The sequence below is a fragment of the Papaver somniferum genome, chromosome 2 (assembly GCF_003573695.1).
Source record: "Papaver somniferum cultivar HN1 chromosome 2, ASM357369v1, whole genome shotgun sequence".
NCBI classification, from domain to species: domain Eukaryota; kingdom Viridiplantae; phylum Streptophyta; class Magnoliopsida; order Ranunculales; family Papaveraceae; genus Papaver; species Papaver somniferum.
The window spans coordinates 17725695-17744749 of NC_039359.1; the positions used below are offsets into that span (position 1 = coordinate 17725695).

The 19055-nt window shown below is 37.7% G+C and overlaps 1 protein-coding gene across 3 annotated transcripts; it reads left to right on the forward strand.

Annotated features, from left to right (window-relative positions):
* Positions 1–16336: 16336 nt before the first annotated feature.
* LOC113347046 (G patch domain-containing protein 8-like) lies at positions 16337–18950 on the forward strand. Of its 3 annotated transcripts, none has more exons than XM_026590627.1 (8): positions 16337–16449; positions 16769–16849; positions 17014–17200; positions 17293–17447; positions 17699–17842; positions 17962–18065; positions 18161–18332; positions 18666–18950. In XM_026590627.1, the coding sequence occupies exons 2-8, from the start codon at positions 16778–16780 to the stop codon at positions 18744–18746; spliced, it is 915 nt and encodes a 304-aa protein (XP_026446412.1). In that variant the 5' UTR covers positions 16337–16449; positions 16769–16777; the 3' UTR covers positions 18747–18950. The 3 variants fall into 3 exon arrangements, with proteins under 3 accessions (XP_026446412.1, XP_026446413.1, XP_026446414.1); XM_026590628.1 differs by having other exon boundaries at positions 16387–16449; positions 16756–16849; XM_026590629.1 differs by having other exon boundaries at positions 16397–16449; positions 16777–16849.
* The last annotated feature ends 105 nt before the right edge of the window (positions 18951–19055 follow it).

A 19055-nucleotide genomic window follows, 5' to 3' on the forward strand; every position in this document is an offset into this window, starting at 1 on the left:
TCTATCAAAAGAAATAACAATTGCTTAACAAGAATCATTCAAACAATTTTCGCTCAAGGCAAAACAATCATAAAAATAATTACGATAAATAAATAAATAAGAATATACCACTTTTTGTTGGAAAAATAGCTTCCTCTATCGCCTCAGCAATGGGGTTTAGCTCCTCATACTAATCATGATCTCAAAAAATTTGTTTATGGCTCAAAAGATGATTAAAAAGATGAAAAGTGATAATACAGACGATTCGCAACAGTTTGTTGGTGTTGCAGAATCACTGTTACAGGGAGAAATAGTATCTAAAGACCTAATGCAACTGCTGTGATGAACGACACATGTGTTCTGCTGTGAAACATCGATAGTTTTCTGCGACAGTTGCTTGTGCGTCAATGTTCTTCGTGTTCTTCCTCTTCAGCAACAGCAGCAGCAGAAACAGAGTTTGATAAAACTATGATTTCTTCTTCTCTGGCTCTCCTCAGGTCCCCAAACTCTCGACACCCCTTCTATATGACCTAAATAATCTATTTATATCAAAAATACCAATTAAATCTCTCCCAAATCTTCCAAAATCTCTTCCCCTCTCTTCACGGCAAAGTTGCGGCAATTTCTTGTTTTAGAATTTCTACGCGTTTCTGAGCTTTCCTTTTTATTCTAAACTCTTCGTTAGATAGATAAAAATCTTTGGGAAGGTTTATAGCATTTTAATCTCTCTAAAATTCCCTAAAACAGGTCACACACGTGACTTTCCATATATTTTTGTTGTGATAAAAATCCGTCGATTGAGCTCAGTCTAATCGATTTCAACACCCATATCAGATTCCTAGACCCATAAGGAGTCTATCCTATGAAAATCAGAGGTTTAATCAACCTCAAACTCCTCCAAATCAAGAACCCTAAAATCTGTTCGGCTGCCAAGATATTTCCCGCCAAAACTTGGTTTTTGAAATGTTGAAGATGGTTGCCCCTTATCCAGGGCAGGGGTGCCATTAGCCGTGGAGTGGAAATAGAATGTCTGGGGTGCAAACAGCGGTGGAGTTCCCCTTATCCACAACGGGGGTCCGTATAGTAATTTTCTCCCACGAGCGCAAATACCACTTTTCGAGCCAATTTTTCCGCACAAGCTTATTTCTCCAAAAACACTTACAAAGACATAAAATAACCAAATAAGTACAGAATCAAGCACTAACAATATATACAACTGAGATCAAAATAGACACATAAATGCATCTATCAGCCGGTCATGCCCTAGCCGGTCCCACACGCCCCTTATTTTATTATTATTATTATTTATGTTTCCCTCATATCATGGAAACTTCTTGATTTCAACAAATTCCTTGGTTTCAACAAACTCCTTGGTTTTATGATATTTCCCTAAAATCATGAAAAATATTATAAAATTAGGGAAAGTGCCTTGGGACCGGGCTCCTTGGCCGGCCGTCCATGCCTTGGCCATAGCCGGTCCCACACTTCATGAATCCCTATTTATATTATTATTATTATTTCCATAATCTTATGGAAATTCCCTAACCTCATGAAATTCCTCAGTTTCATGGTATTTCCTTCACATCAGGGAAAATACATAAAATTGGGAAAGGTGTTGCGGGACCGAGCTTGCTAGCTGGGCGGACATGCCCTAGACGTGGCTGGTGCCACACCTTGCGATCTCCTATTTTATTAATTATATTTCATCATCTCATGAAGATTCTCCGGTTTCAGCAAGACCTTGAATCCTTCATATTTTCTCAAAATGTTGCTCAAACGCGCATCAGAAAATATCGAAACTCTCAGGACTGAGATATGGACATTATGGTGACACGAGCATGTCTCCTTGAACGACCAAGGCAGGCCTAGGGCTTGCAAATATCCGGTCCCACATGTTTTGATAATTTTGACATAATTTGCTCAATTGCTCATATTAGGTCCAAACTCTTCTCAAACAACTGGGAGTTTGCTCAAACGACCATCAGCTGGTCCCACGACCACCAAGAGCCGGTCCCATGACTCCTTGGTCGGTCCCTCATCTCTCCATAAACAGGTTTTACTACCTAACGCTCACACGAGCATTATTTCAATAAATGATTAAACCAACATTTAATCATCCTTTCACCAAGTGGTCTTCAGGAGACTTTGGTATTTTGCTCATTTGAGCATCTGGGCGTTACATGGTCGACTCGTCATCCCATGTAGTCGGTCCCTCCTTCACTTTGTGGTTGATTTTCAATAAATCACCGATTGATCAAAAATTAGGGTTTCGAATCCAGAGCTCTGCAAAACATAATTCTGAGCAGATTCAAATACTAATAATTTTATGATGATCCCGTGATCAACACTTTTATTATTATGCTCGGTCTAGCTAGTGTCTTAAATTAATATTTTATCTTATCTGGTCCTGACACCAACAATTCATCATACGAGCAACACTTGCTCATACGAGCAATATTTGCTCAGAATAAGGAATATTGATTCAACTATCAATATTCAACAACTCAACAACATTTTCTCACCTTAAGTTATCAATATTTATTAAAAAATATACTTTTTTGTCAGCAGGCATGTTCAATTCACGAGTCTCAAAACATTTGCAAATCACGTTCAATCAGCAATACAAGGACTCATCGTCCCATAAAGTCAACAACTGATTCCACAATCACGAGATTTCAATCGTGTCACATGGGGGATATTAACTAGGGTTTTGGTATGGCGGTCTACGGCACGTGTGTTCATACATACGACGAGAATGTGAGCAAGTCGTGCAATCAGTTGGAGGAGTTAGCAAAGTAGTGGATGGGAAATCAACCAAGTCTCTGCACGATGAGCAACTGGTTTTGACACGACTTCCCACTTCCCCACTCTTTGACTTCAGCAACTGTGACACTCCATGGGATCAAGGGGTTTACAATTCCAACAATATAAAAGGTCTCTGAATCATGATTGAAACAGACAATAATTTCTCGGCAAGTTCATATAGAAAATCTTTCGTCTACACGAACTCATCGTCTGAGCAACTACTCTCAACTGAGTAAATTCAATCATTTAGAACTTTCTTACGCAGAATACACAACACACCTACTGTAAGGACCCTCAAGCTCGTCAACGCTATTAGACTAGTCAAGAGAGGTCTTAGATGCTAATAACTCGATTAGTTTAACACGGACGTTAATTGAAAGAAAATAAATTTATATATTAATAGGATAATTTACATTAATAGAAAAATCTAGATCGTATTAAATTACCAACGCAATAGAATACAAATTCAATTTTAATAAATAAGATCTATTATATCAATTTTTACGTAAATGTAGAGTTATATTTAGAAGATTAAGACTTAGTGTACCAACTGGAATAGCGATTTAAGAATAATGAGAATAATAACGCAATTGATAGTTGTATTTGAGTAATTAAGTAGCAAATTTATTGTAAATAATATTTGGGAAATTTATCTACGGCATTACAGTAAAGTAAAAATATCAGATATTATAAATTGATGTGAATCAAATTTGGATTACTTTTATTGATAAAATAAATAAATAATAATAATAATAATACAGTAAAATAAATTTTGATGATTAGATTGCTTAAAAGGATGTAAATTATTTATATGTTTTACGAAATAATTCATCAGATTTACACCAGTTACGATAAAAGTTTAGAGACTAATTTAATAAATTAATAATTAGTTAATCCAGCACTGGGGAATAGTGGAGGATGTGTTTTCTCTGTTCGTAGGAAGGCATTGTTGGGCTTGGCCAACCTTGACAGGGCAACTGCATGCAGAGATGACCGATCATAGAATTATGCTGTAAATTAATTTAGGAAAAAAAAATCCATAGATGTAAGTTCACTAGAAAGATTCGTAGGATTCTTCCTTGAAGTTAGAGACTTTTTTTTATATAAAAAAAAATTAGTGTAAGAAACTTAGAGTTCCCTATTTGATAGAAATTAAATCAGCGTAGTTGAACCTAGAACTACAAATTTTAATCTTAGTTGTAGAAAGCCATATAGGTTTGTGCTTTGTTTTATGTTGTTTTCACTTAGACAAGAGATGGGATTATTCTATAAGGTGAGAAGTTTTTGAAGACCAGAAGAATGGTTTGATTTTCGAGGATGAAAATGAATAAGGTGGGGAGAATGTAAGGACCCTCAAGTTCGTCAACGCTATTAGACTAGTCAAGAGAGGTCTTAGGTGCTAATAACTCGATTAGTTTAACACGGACGTTAATTGATAGAAATTAATCTAACAACGATATAGATACGAAACTAGTACCATCAGTTAGATCTCGAAAAGTTATGTGAGATGGACTACTCGAACGTGTCATTCGGATATCGGATGAAGAAGATATCATTGGATTAGTACGAAGGGTAAAATTGTCATTTCATGAATAAATGCTTTTATTGCAAGACAGACACGTTGTGTATGCCATTATTGAAACAAGTGGTGTCCTAGTAAACCCTTTGGTCTTATCATCTACACCAGATGGAGGAAATCATTCATTTTCCTCTCTTTTTCTTCTTTCTTTATTTCTTCCTCCTCCATTTTCTTCTTCTTTCTTCTTCACTGTCCGTAGCCTCTGGGGAATTGAGGGGTGAAATGGTTGTTCTGTGATCGTTAGAAGGTGGAGAAGATCGTGTATTAGTCAGTGATGATGGTGATGGTGTTCGTAATTGATTCAGAATCGAAGGAGGAAGTGAATTAGAAGTTAGGGTTTCTGGGTTTTGATTTTGATTGAAGATTAATGAGAAATTGAAGATGGTTTTGAGTTGTTGATGTATGAATAACTGAGGGGTTGTGGTTTAAATCACGAGGAGAAGAAGAGATGATGATTTGTTGATGAAGATCGAGAAAGTTAGGGTTTCTCAGAGAATTGAATTAGAGTTCGATTGAGCGATGATTAAGAAGAATTAGACGAAATCTTTAGTTGGGTGTATTTGAATTATTTGAATTGAAGTCTAGATTTGTATTATTCATGGAATTATAACATGAAATTGATGTTGTGAAAGAATGACTTGAGATGGGTATTGATCGTTAGAGTGAATTAGAGCCAAGGATGAAGAGTAATTCGGGATTGAGGAAAATTAGTTTGAGGTATTGTCCGAGTTAATTTAGTAAAACTATTATATTTCATTGATTAGTCTTATGTGTTTGTGAATGAACTGGAATTGAGATATTGCTTTGATTGAGAACTGGTAATACAAGTGGTGATAGTGTTAATATTAGTGGTTTGGTAATAGAGATTATGGTGTTGAGTTGGTGGTGGTGGATATGATTGTTGCAGGACAAGAATACTTCTCTGATTATAATTAGAATTGCAAGTGGTGGTGGTCTGGTAAGGTATAGATCTGGAGATGGCATCAAATAACTGTACAAGAACATAATAGTTTGAGTTGAGTGTTCGGTAGTATGTTAACTGAGTTTCAGTTGAAGTTGATTTTACTGATTGAGACTCAGTTTGGTTTTACAAGGTTGGTGTTGAAATGGGAAGTGAATTGGGTTTGGTGGTGCTGAAATGAATATTGCAAATTGAACCAGCGCATGTGTTGCAAATGAAGAAGATGTTTACACTAGAGTTGAACTGTTGGAACTAGCGTTAGTAGTAGTAAATGAATGAACTGTAAGTGGTAGAATGAATGTCTTTAGCGTGGTGGTTTCAGTGAAGGCTTGCTTAGAGCTGCAATTGCAGGTAATCTGTATTTGAATTTGAAGTGAGTTTGATCTCAAATGAAGTATAGATGGAGTCTTAATATTATGGAGTGAGAGATGTAATTTGCTGGTAGCAAAATAACTGAAGTTGTGGGTGGGGTTGAGCTATGTTGTGTGAGTTGCAGTGAAAGGGTTTATATGAGTGGATTGATATGAGATTGAGATTAGTTTGATAGTGATGATAGAATTGTAGCTAGTGTTCCTGTGAATGCTTGCAACTTCTACATTGCAGTTAGTCTATATTAACAACGATTGAATATAAGGATGAACCGGTGGATCGTGGATCTCGAGGTAGGCGTGGCTTGTCATCAAAAGAGGTGGGAATACATTTGACTCTTTGGTAACCATTATTGTTTTCCTTTACAAAAGTTTATGTTTAACAAACTCATGTATTTCTGTTTGTGCGTTCTATGCACTGCTTAACTTGTTTTATGATAATTCTGTTTATTCTGTTAATCTTTCCATGGTTTGGAAAGGACCTGTAATGTGTTGTGGTCAATATGAATTTTTATGGGAAATAAGAATTTCCACGTGTGGTATATAGGATACGCTCCTTCACATTTATACCTAGAGCTTTTATGATATATTGGTCGGCATTTTGCGAGTTCGGAATTCTCGACATCAATACTTATGATTTGGTGTGGGTTTGCGAGTTCGGAATTGCACAATCATAGTATACATTGTTTGAAGAAGGAGTTTGTCCATATACATGTTTGTTTGTTTCAGTGACTTGGTCACTGTTTAATGTTTCGGAAGAACATGTATTGTTTTCTAACTCTTGCTTATGATTACTTTAAAGTTAAATGTTATTCCTACTAGGCACCCATTTTAGGGATGATGTGCTCACCCATTCCCACTTATTGTTTCAGAGACAGATCAGAGTTGCGCAGCGAAATCTCCGAGAAGTTGACTTCGTTAGTTGGTTATATTCTGATATGTTTATTATATTGTATATTCTATTTGTAAACCAAATGACTATTGTATATGTATCATTTGAGAGCAGTTTTTATATATATATTTCTGAGCGGGATTAATTTTGGGTTAATTTTTTGTAGCATATTTCTTAATTGAAAGTTTAAGTATTTGATTTAGATTTGTAGTGCCTCTTTATTTAGTTAATCTCTTGGATTAGTCAGCTGCTAGCTTTGGGGGCGCTAAACCTACAATCTCAATCACCATTGAACTCACATATTTCTCAGATTCCCTCCTACAGATAAACCCATCCTCTCTTGTGACCGAATTGATTCTGGAACGACCATTGTCTTGGTTTAGGCCGGAGTCCTACAGATTGATCTCTAGAACTTAAAGCACTCCCTTCTTTTAGTGCATCTGTGTGAGGTTGAGCATTTGTTCGGTTCAAGGAGTCTCCTCCGCACGGTCATCTCCTCAATTCCGTGAAAACCAGCAAATCGTTTTTCCTCATCTACAAGTGTTAATCAAGAAAGGAAGCATTGCTGATAAAGTTGGAACATTCGCCAAGAACGTTGGGTACAAGGAAGTTCTTAAGTCCTCTTAGCTTTGGTAAACATCTTACGAATTAGTGTCGTCTGTAAAGTTTTTAGTCGTTGTATTTGTTTTTTACTTGATGTTTTTATCTTTTCCTTTATTATTTTAGTTTTGGTATCATCTTATATTTTGATGTCTATTGTGTATGAATTTTTCACTCGATGAAATGCAAGTCGCATCTAATTGATTACAAGAGATAAAATTGTGAAACAGTAATTTTTATTTTTAAGGCGGATTTTCCGCCTTAGTATTATAGTTTGTTAAACGGAACGATAGGTCGGCAGCGGCAGGTGCATCACACGTGCGTATTTACTAGTTTATCTTATGATAACTAGGTTAGACTTCATACAGATACCTCTATGGGTCACCCATCTTGCCTTAAAACCGTCCACGAACTTCCGTGTTTGGTTCAAGTATTATGTTATGTAACTCTCTTATTCCCTTGATTTCCTTATAAGGAAGTAATCGATACCTACTTATATCTCTTGGATATGAAAAAATATCTATATAGTTGATTTCCTTCCATCAACTATTTACATATTTACAAGAATGAACAATTCAAAGAGAACTCTTGAAATAATTATTTTTTATGGAGAATAGAGTGACAAGGAAGAATTTTTGCAAGGATATATCCTCCAGAATGGCTATAAGTATGAAAGAACAAAACTTGTGGTATGCAGAAACCATAAAGAATCTGGGTAAAACCTGCAATGATTTGAAGAATCAAATATCAAGGCTTCAACAATGGATAGGTAATACTTTTGATTCTCAAGAAAAAAAATTGAGCAGCAGAGTATTATGATTCGTAATCAAAAGAAGCTTATCTCTGAAACTCAGAAAAATTGAGAATTCGTTTGCATTGTCAGTAGAAAAGTATGTGTTTTGACTTATGAAAATGATCAAGCAGTCGTTAAGCCGATTTAAGACATTGGGGGAGACTTCTATGATGGCATGCAAGAAAGGTATGAAGATGTCTCTGCGGTATGATTCTCTGTTAGAGCATTTCTCGGTTGAACCCGCCAAGCATTAATATGTCAAGTTTGGTTGTCATATTTTAGTTACAAAACTCAAGGTCGCTTAATTAGATTATTAGATTCAACTTCGCTGGGTCAGTCTAGAAATGTTGATACAAACTCGTGGTATACTCTGAAGAACCTAGAGACGTATCGGCATCAACGAACACCATCCTTGAGGTTAGTAGTACAAGACTTAACTTGTTTTGTTTCCACTTCTATCTACGTTGCTTTCAAGTCGTTTATATTGACAACATAACATGCGAAGTTATATATATGAATCTCTAGTATTAGAAACTTGATCATTTCATTATGATCAAAGTGTTAAGGAAGATACAAGTTGTATCACAACTTTGGTTATTGAATTACGAAGTATAACGTCTATCTTTTGGACTTCGTAACTGCGAAATAAAAAATACTACTAGATTGTGTAATGAACTTTAGGTTGATTCGATTCATAAAAAACTATGTTTAACTACATGAGTTTAAGGAAGTAAATTTATGAAACTTATTTCGTAGTTGAAAGGAATCAATGGGATTTGGTGGTCCGATTCCTATTGGGGATTTATAGCAGGACTGATCCTTACCTTAGGGATCTATAATAAGACTAGTGAAATCTCTTGTAGGACCGGTTCCAATAAAAAAACATATTTCCGGTTTCATATACACTTTTACAGTTTGTGTTATAATATCGGAATACAAGTCGCTATTTAGAAAAATTCAAGATGTCGATATAGTGAATAATTTAAACACATGGTTCATTGGTAAGTCAATTTTTATGGATTACTGACTCAAATTCTATTTCAAAAATTGCATTTAAATTTGATTTAATTTGTGTAGATACAATTCCGCCCACTACTTCCATTACTAGCGAGACGACTTATACAAATTCTATGAAGGTATCTCTTGACATTACATTCAGTGAAGCTTGCACAAAAGGAGGTGGTTTCAAGTGTATAAACGCATCTACCTGTGATGTACGTATCGCCGTCTTTCTACAGGTTTTTCGATGTTTTTATGCTTTAGTATAGAATGTAATGAGAAAGAAATTGTTAAATTTGCAGGTCCTGATCAATGGCCCTGCTGAAGTAAATGCGTCAACACTAAAAATGGTTGAACATGATATCAAGTACAGAATTACGGTGGAATTTTCGGCGACCGTTGTATACGGACGTGTAGTAGTGAAGATGGAAGATATGTTTTATACTGATGAGGCAGGAAAGCAATTTAGAATCTCCTTTCCTTTGCACATGAGGAGCAATCTTAAGGACCAAATCGTCTACCTTGAATCTCCTTTCCTTTATATTCTGATTGTAATAATCTGTTGTTCGCTTCCTGTATGCCTCAACAAACCGTTATGTCCGTGCTCTTCTCTCTTCTATTGTGTCTAAATAGGTAGCTCTCGCTCGCGGTATGTGCATACAGAATCTCGAAACGAAGTTCCGTGGGGGCGTCACCGAATTCTCTGGTCTATGGGGAGTAGGCGATATTACCGGGAGAGATTGCAATTCCATCCGCAAGGTTAGCAATGGCTAGTCATACGACTCCGGACGAAGTAAGTCGCTTTGCTTATCTAGACACAATAGAAGAGAGAAGAGCCCGGACAGAATGGTTTGCTGAGGCATACAGGAAGCGAACAACAAATTATTACAATCAGAATGTAAAGGAAAGGAGATTCGAGGTAGACGATTTGGTTCTTAAGATTGCTCCTCATGTGCAAAGGAATGCTAGTGCAGAGAAATTTGCCACAAACTGGGAAGGACCTTTCAGAGTAAGAAAGGTAGCAGAGAGCGGGTATTACAAGCTCAGACGCATGAACGACGCGAAGATCAAGTCAGCGATCAATGGTAAATGGCTAAAGAAGTTTTATTCATGAACAAATCAATGTAAAACCATCACTTCGAATTAAGACCAACTTTTGATATACGATTCGTAATATTTACCTAGATCGCGGGAATGCCAATGGCACCCAAAATGACTGGAAAAAGGCTGCGGGAGTGCTAATGGCGCCCGATCAGCTGACAAATTTATTAAAGGTTGCAGGAGTGCTAATGGCGCCTGATCGACTGACAAAAGGATGAGGGAACGCTAATGGCGCCTGATCGACTGACAAAAGGATGCGGGAGTGCTAATGGCACCCGAACAACTGACAAATTTACTAAAGGTTGCAGGAGTGCCAATGGCGCCTGATCGACTGACAAAAGGTTACGGGAACGCTAATGGCGCCCGATCGACTGACAAAAGGCCGCGGGAGTGCCAATGGCGCCCAATCGGCTGACAAATTTACTAAAGGTTTCGGGAGTACCAATGGCGCCTGATCGACTGACAAAAGGTTGCGGGAATGCCAATGGCGCCCGATCGACTGATAAAAGGCCGCGGGAGTGCCAATAGCGCGATCAGCTGACAAATTTACTAAAGGCTACGGAAATGCTAATGGCACCTGATCAGCTGACAAAATATTACAGGAATTCCAATGGCTCCTAACCAATTTAACACACATCACGCCATCCCAACCCCCTGATTGAGCAAATGAAGGGAGGAGTAGGCGCGTTTAACATACATCCCACCCTCCCAATCCCTATTGAGAAAAATAAAAGGGGGGAGTAGGCGCGTTTAACATACTTCTCGCCCTCCCAATCCCCGTTGAGAAAAATGAAGGGGGGAGTAGGCGCGTTTAACATACATCTCGCGCATCCCAATCCATGTTGAGAAAAATGAGGGGAGTGGCGCGTTTAACATACATCCCGCCCTCCCAATCTCCATTGAGAAAAAAATGAAGGGGGGAGTAGGAAAGTTTAACATACATCTCGCTTTCCCAAACCCTAGTGAGAAAAATGAGGGGGGAATAGGCGCGTTTAACATACATCTTTCCCTCCCAATCCCTGTTGAGAAAAATGAAGGGGGAGTAGGCGTGTTTACCATACATCTCGCCCTCTCAAACCCTGTTGAGCAAAATGAAGGGGAGATATGCGCGTTTAACACACATCCCGCTAACAAAAACACAAAAAAAAACAAAAAAAAGAGAGAGGGGGATGGAATAGGAATAAGCATATCCTTAATTAAACCAAAAAAAAAAATCTAACCAACAACAAGTCGTCTGTCACTCATCGTCTGATAGTAACGCGCGACAATGAGCAATGTCTGCATCTATGGAATGCACCATTAAGAGCGCTTCCTCACGCTGATCCATAGCAGTAGCCAACGCATAATCGGCTTCATTAGACGATTTAGCGAGCCCCTTTATATCTCTAGGAACCTTTGATTTACGAGCAGAGGCCAGCATTTCCTCTCGATCATGATAAATCGTGCGCATCTTGTCCACATGCACTACTCGAGAAGCCAATAACATATATATCTTCCCCCTCAGAAGGAGCAAACGCCTCAATTCACCAGGAATATCAAAGGAGCGAACATGCGTGGAAACTGTTGCAAGGGTTAAAGTATACCCGTGCAAGTGAGGAGACGCATGTTCAGATATAGACAGACGACAATCAGCTATGGCTTGATCTATACTTGCCGTCATAACAACGGACTCTTCAAAGAGCTGATCTGCAGCTTTACGGATTTTAACTGTCTCGTCTAGTGCGCGTCGGATTTGGACATTCACGCGCCCCTTCGCCCGAACCCTTTCAGCCATCTGGAATGTTTCGTATTGATCAGAAAATTGGGCTCGTTTGGCATCCCTGTCAATCTCCCTCCGCGCTTTGACCGCTTCAATCTCCGCTTTTACTAACAAAAGCCTTGCGAGTTCCTCCTCCTTATATCGAAGATCAACCAGCGAGGGTATCGGAGCCAGCGAAAGTACGTAACCATGAAGAACATATGCCATTTAGAACAAAAGAAAGAAGCGGACAATTTGGAGCTCAAAGAAACTAAAATTGCATATTTATAGAGAATCAGGAAAGCATGAAAGATTACAACGACCGAAAAACCACGGCTGACACGTGGGCAACATCGAAAGGGGGCGTACTTCGAGAAATATTAAAAAGAAAATATATATAATAATAAATATATACTAAAAAAAATTAGTCTGCCAATAACGAACGGCAGCGAGCAATGTCTACGTCCAGAGACTCCACCATCAGGCGACTATCGCTGACTTGTATGTCAGCCAAGCGCAAATCTTGATCATCCTCGTGAACTCATTTAGTAATAGCCTGAATGATCTTGTCCTCGGCTCCAGCCCCCTGGGCAAGTGAAAGGGTGTCCTCGTGTTCATCATATTCTCTACGTGTTTTGTCTCGATGGAACGAACGAAGAGTCCACAACATTCCCGCTTCCTCCCTAAGAACAAGTAGACGCGCTAGTTCGTCCTCGATATAAGGATGAGGTACAAGTGAAGTGATCGCTGTTAAGACCAGAGTGTGACCAAGGAGTGGCCGCATCACCAGGTTGGAGATCCAGAGGCGACAATATGAAATAGCCCGGTCTATTGTATCCATCATCGCCAAGGAATATACATACAGCGGATTAGCCGCACCATGTGTCGTAGCGGCATCATTCAGGGGGCGTTTATTCTCTGACGATACTCGACCCGTTGGCTAACTCGATTTGATAAGCTTCAGACACCTCCATGAACTTAGTATTCATGCATGCCTGTTATCAATTCTTCGCTCCCGTAGCGCTTCAATTTCAGCCTTCACAAGTAGCAGACACTTCAGTTCGTCATGCTTTAACATCACAGAGGTTAATGCAGGGATAGGCGCCAAGACTAGCACGTACCCATGAAGAGAGTCAGCCATGCGAGTCGAGTAGCTCACACAAGGAAAAGGGAAGAAGAAAAATTCGAGAAATAAGATGAGAAGGTACCAGTTGTACATATATATAAGAGAGATACCATTCACGAGGCAGTAACCGGCGATCTTCTCCATGCGCATAGGAATGCATATGCTGACTCGACCATATAAGTATGACTATAAGGTTATCTTACGACTAACTTCATAGTTAGAGGACTAATGTTGATACATGAAAAATAACTCCCCTTAACCAGGTTAGGGTGCCCCAAAGAGGGGAAAGGCCACACATGGAACATGGGGACTAAGTCCCAAGTCCACCAAAGAAGTATCCATGAGGTAGAAGGGACAATGAAGGAATTAACAAGGAAAAAGGAGGTTATATTAGAGAAGGGATGGCATTAGTAGTAATTAAGGAGGTTTAGGACACATGGAAAAATGTCATAAAAAAAGGAGTTTTTGGAAAGTCTATATAAGAAAGGACAAGGTACAATGGAAAGACAACTCTCTCTCGTACTATTCTAAGAAAAGTAAGGTCATCTTGGTATACTAGGACGGGTAGAACCCAACGAGAATTCCGGTATTAACAGTCACTAAAATACTTTGTGTTTGTGATTCATGATTTCATTCTTAAGTTTTTTTTTTTTTGGTAACAATATTCTTAAGTGTTAAATGAGCATGATTATGCTTATATGTTCATATGACATACTTGCCATGAACTATCAGTATACACAGTTCCAGAACCCTGGACCATACTATATATTCTTCTATGTAATTTCAAGGCAAACTTCTCACATGTTTACATGAACTCCTAACAAGAGTTTCATCTAAACATAGAAAGTGTTTGCTTGATTCTCAAATTATCTTAACTTGAATTCAAAACAACCTATAGTCTTGAAAGTCTATAAATAGAGAGACTCAGATAACTGGGGAATTCAATCTCTATTACTTTTTTGTCCTAGTTTTTTACTAGAGTCATCCTCTAGGTTTCCTCTCAGAAACATAATTAGGTTTACGACTTAAATACTTCACTTAGGGATTCGTGAAGCCAGGTCTGATTATCTTTACCTTTATAATTCGTGTATCCTGATCTTGTTCTTATTGATTTTCGAGGTTCTTGAAATCTCATATCAAAAACGGGATAAATAGAAATCACAAAGTTCTCTTGGTCTCAGACTTTGTGATTCCTCAAGATAAATCTGAAACTCTTCTTTGTCGATCGATTTAAGATTGTTCTTGGGAGGTGGTTAGTAATCCAGGTTTCTCCGATAACTGAATGTAAGTATTCCAGATTCATGAGGTTTGCTAGATTTGTCTATTTCAAATAGATTTCCAGAAATCAATCTAAAAGATTCAAAGGGAAATCAAATAGGGTTATATGTTAGGGACATATTGGTATAAAAAGTCTTCACTGAGGTTGAAGCAACTCTTAGGTTGTAAAGGACGTCATCTAGTGAATCAATTGTGTAGAGCCTTGCGAGGTTCAAAATACGTAAGGAGCACGACTGCAGCTGAATTGCTTGGAGGGTTAATTAGGTCTCAAGTACATTCCAGTCCGAAGTATGATAGTAGGCTAGTGTCTGTAGCGGCTTAATACAACTCGACTTTCAAATCTGGATGAGGTCCCGAGATTTTTCTACAGGTGACAAAACTTCTGGAGTCGTGTGTTTTTCCTTTTCCGCATTATATTGTTTAATTTTTATAATAAAAACAACATAATATAAGTAGTACGTGTTCAATCTAGATAGTTTAAGTCCTTATTAATTGTGATTGATTACGGAAATTGTTCTTGTAGAATTCGTATCTTGAAAGATAGATAACAAGATTCATACTTGGATATTGATTTGTGAGATCGTCCATGAACTCTTTTACACAATCAGGTTCATGGTCTTTATTGTTTAGACTTTTTTTTTTCTGGTCAATCAATATATTTCGATTTATTCATATCAAAATCGTGATTACATGATCGCTTACAAGAATAACAAAAACATCAGAATACAAGATAATCAAAATCCTAATACAAATAAAGATATCGATTACAAGTAAATCACGAAGAGAAAGAGCCGTAAACCACAACGATATCCAATTTATGTATATATATAGTAGGGAACAATGATGGTATTATCCGTAATAATAAAATAAAAATCGTTGTATATATTGTTCAACGATCTTTAATTAGATATACTTGGACTTTTATTAGGTTTTGTCCATACAGGTTTCCGAACGAAACAAATGCTAGTGTACTTGGTATCCTTTCCTTTTCAGTAGTTTTATAATAATTTAACTTACTTAATAAAATCATAAGGTAACTCAATTATACATCTTTTCTATCCTATCTTATATATTTCACGCTTCAATTTTTCGTCAAGTAGCATGACAGCTTCAACTCCAAACCCTTACTTTATTTTCGTCTAATCTTCTTTACCCTTTCATCTCTTTTACCCATCTGGATCACTGCATCTCTTTGTCTATACTATGTTATCAATTATCCATTTATGTTTATTATTGGATAACTAATACTTTTAAAGAAACTAGTTGGAAGCCTAATAACAAGCTGAGCCCTAATAGCATACAACTACATAAGTTGAACTGATTGTCGTGTTAGCCTACCAGCAAGCCTCATGAGGAACCAACCAAGGGAGCCGAAGCGGATAGGGGGTTGGTTATGTCGCAAGGGGGTAAGCTAACTCTACCTTCCATGTTAAATCTTACAGTATTGCGTCATTTGAGATTCGAACCTGGGACCCTCTGAAACATATCAAATCTTTGAGAAACAGGGATGACTAGCTGAGCTAGCTACCCGTCGTTTAATATAAGAAAAAATGGTCAACCTTGTGTTTCCTCTCAAACTAATCTCGTCAATCTCTTATGTTTTCTTGGTCAATCTCCATCTTATTTCTTTCTAATACCTTTGTTAGTATTCATCATATTATATACCTTAAAAAAAGGTTTGGAAAATGACCGTTTTTTCCCGAGCAAACGACCGTTAAAATGGTCATACCTCTATAGCATTCCCGTGAGTGTCACCGATACCCGTGTCTAACTACTATAGTGTTCTCACAACCACGCTCGAAGGAACAGTGTGTTAACATATGATTCAACTTTCATAGTCCACTTGAGAATATAACGAATCCAGAAACAGGATATCAATGTGAAATTTCTCAGCTTTAGCCATTTAGACAGCAAGGAAGCTACAAACGGCTTCAACAAAGAACCACCATTTGCAATTGCGTCTCCAGACAGCCACGATGATATGAAAGAAGATATGGTCATCAGTTGCGGGAAAAAAAAAAAAGAAAAAACCTAAACAAAAGGGCAAATCGGTCTTCCCTTTTCCCTATACAGTACACCTACAACACTACATTAGGGTATTTTAGTCACTATGAATTGTCGTGGCAATGTTAAGGGGTGTGCAAACTCGATCCAACCCTTTTTGACATATACAGATACAGAAACAGAAAGACAGAACCAGGTTCTGTTCATCGGGCGATTGTTTAATCTGGTAAGTGTCTTCCGTCTTCTCTGTATTAGTTTATTCAGTAAGGTTAATGAAAGATCTTATTGTATATCATAGGGTTTGAATATGTCAAAAACGAATTTGAGACATGATTATGAATTTGAAATTCTAGCAGCTTGAAACCTAATAATATCGTTCTAGGGTTGGAAAATTTGAATTTTGGAATTTAGAAACGTTTTGATTTTTTAACTACTTTGGAGCCTTTATAAGAAAGGGGAGCTACTGAAAGTTTCATATTCGCTGGGGAGTGGATTAATTTTCATGGGTTTTGTTGAATTGATGCGATTTTAGACGTCTTTTTTAGGGATTCAGAATGGACGGTAGACGGTTTTATAACCGCGAGGAAGCAAGAGCTCAAGGTGAAGGGCAACGCAAAAGAGAAGAGGTAATTTTCAGTTGATTGATAAACTTGATGATTAAGAACGTGGTTTAGTTGTTCCTTTTGAATGTAAACATACCCCTTTGGTTGCTTATAGGGTAAACAGAAATGTGAACCACGCATTATTAATTTATTTGAGGTGTAATTTTGTGTTGGTGGTGCACCCACAGGATTCTCTGGCGGAGGATCTTGGAGATGACTTTCGTTTGTCCAGTAAACACAAACCTACAGAAAATCCTGATCTTGATAATGTGGAGCAAGCATCCTTGGACACACAATTAACATCTACTAATGTAGGATTTAGACTCCTTCAGAAAATGGGGTGGAAAGGGAAAGGCCTTGGCAAGAACGAACAAGGTGATTATATAGTCAATTGGCAGTTACTTCTTTGCATAATTGAGTATGCAATGGTGGGGGTATTTTCTGAGAATATTTTGAATAAATTGCAGGAATCGTTGAGCCAATAAAAGCTGGAATCAGAGATCCTAAATTAGGGATTGGAAAGCAAGAGCAGGATGATTTTTTTACTGCTGAAGAAAATATTCAAAGAAAGAAGCTTGAAATAGAGTTGGAGGAAACCGAGGAGCATGCAAAGAAGCGAGAGGTATACCTACCGAACCAATGCTTTTATGTGGGAATGTTTAGTTTACAGGGTTATTTTGTGGTTGATGCATATTATCTTTTCTCAAATGCACATTTAATAACAGAAGGCAGCATATATCATATATGTGTGTCTTTTGACGGGAATGATATATCTTAAGGGACCATCACCTTTGGAGGGTCTTGAGAATTTCCTACACTTTTTATTACCTGGTGGCTTCTACTGCCTGCTTCGTGCACATGATGAAAATCCAGGTGGTAGCAGAGCGTGAGCAGAAAATTCAAACTGAGGTTAAAGAAATCCAGAAGTCGTTCTATTGTGATCTCTGCAGCAAGCAATACAAGTTGGCCATAGAATTTGAAGTTCACCTGAGCTCATATGACCACAATCACAGAAAGGTAGAAGGCCTTTCTCAATGTCTTTTTCAGCTTAACTTCCAGACTAGGATGTTAAAGGTGATAAGTTGTTTATAGACCTTGGCTTAAATGGTTAATTTTCTTTTGTGTGAGTCTTGCAGCGGTTCAAAGAAATGAGAGAGATGCAGAGTGGTAGCAGTCGGGATGAGCGCCAAAAACGAGAGCAGCTACGTCAGGAAAAGGAGATGGCTAAGTTTGCTCAGATGTATTTATTCTTTACCTGCATCCTTTTGATCTTATATTATAATCATATGAGGGCCAGTGGGTGTGAGTTTGACTATGAATATTTTATGCTCACAGTGCAGATGCTCATAAGCAGCAGCAGCAGCAGCAGCAGCAACAACAACAGCAGCAGCAACAACAAGATCAGGGGGGAGTGGCTTCTAGTGTTGGAGGTGCTACTACACCATCGGATCAGGATCAACGGAAAGCATTGAAGTTTGGGTTTTCTTCGAAAGTTGGTTCATCCAAGGTATGCATGCATGCAGTCTAGAACGTATTCTTGTTGCAGTTTCTAGTCCTTGAATTTCATGTTTGATTAGACTACCCTAAGCTATATGTTCAAAATAGCTAAAGTTAATTTATAACAAATTTTATCTGGACTGAAATATAAGTGATAGCTTCTTAGAGTGCCTTATTGCCCTGATCAGGAAAGAAATAATTCATGCTATGACATTTGTATTTCTCGGGGTAATTTAGTGCTTAGCTAACCTGTGATAGTATTTGGTGATCCTTTAGGCTGTTACTATTTTATGCGTGTTCACTTTATTCGTTTTCTAACCTTCTGTTTACTTATATTTGTCAGAGTTCATTTGGTGCTGCTGCTAAGAAGAAGAAGGTAGTTCAAGTGTCCTCAATTTTTGGCAATGACAGTAATGAAGAGTAGCATATAAGTTTCTTTATCATCCTCTCTTTGTAATTGCCACAAGTGGATCCCGCGCAGTAGGAAACCCTTTCAATTTCAAAAACGTGGTAGTCAGTTTTATGTTTTTAGTATTATTTTTTATGGTGGTATATTCTTAAATAACACTATTTTCATGTCAACTTTAATATTTTTAATTTTAAATTTTCTGATTTTCCTGCGGTGTTATGACTTTATTGTAATATACTTTTCAGTACTCCATAGCTCATCCTTGCTGTAAACAGATTATAGTGACACCATGTGTTTAGTAAACAGATTATCTCAACGACACCA

Bases quoted from the DNA above. Each gene is read 5' to 3' on its own strand.
- LOC113347046 (XM_026590627.1), top strand. From the start codon at position 16,778: ATGGACGGTAGACGGTTTTATAACCGCGAGGAAGCAAGAGCTCAAGGT. The intron at 17,201-17,292 runs GTGATTATATAG...AATAAATTGCAG, and splicing joins CCTTGGCAAGAACGAACAAG to GAATCGTTGAGCCAATAAAA. The intron at 18,066-18,160 runs GTATTTATTCTT...TTATGCTCACAG, and splicing joins ATGGCTAAGTTTGCTCAGAT to TGCAGATGCTCATAAGCAGC.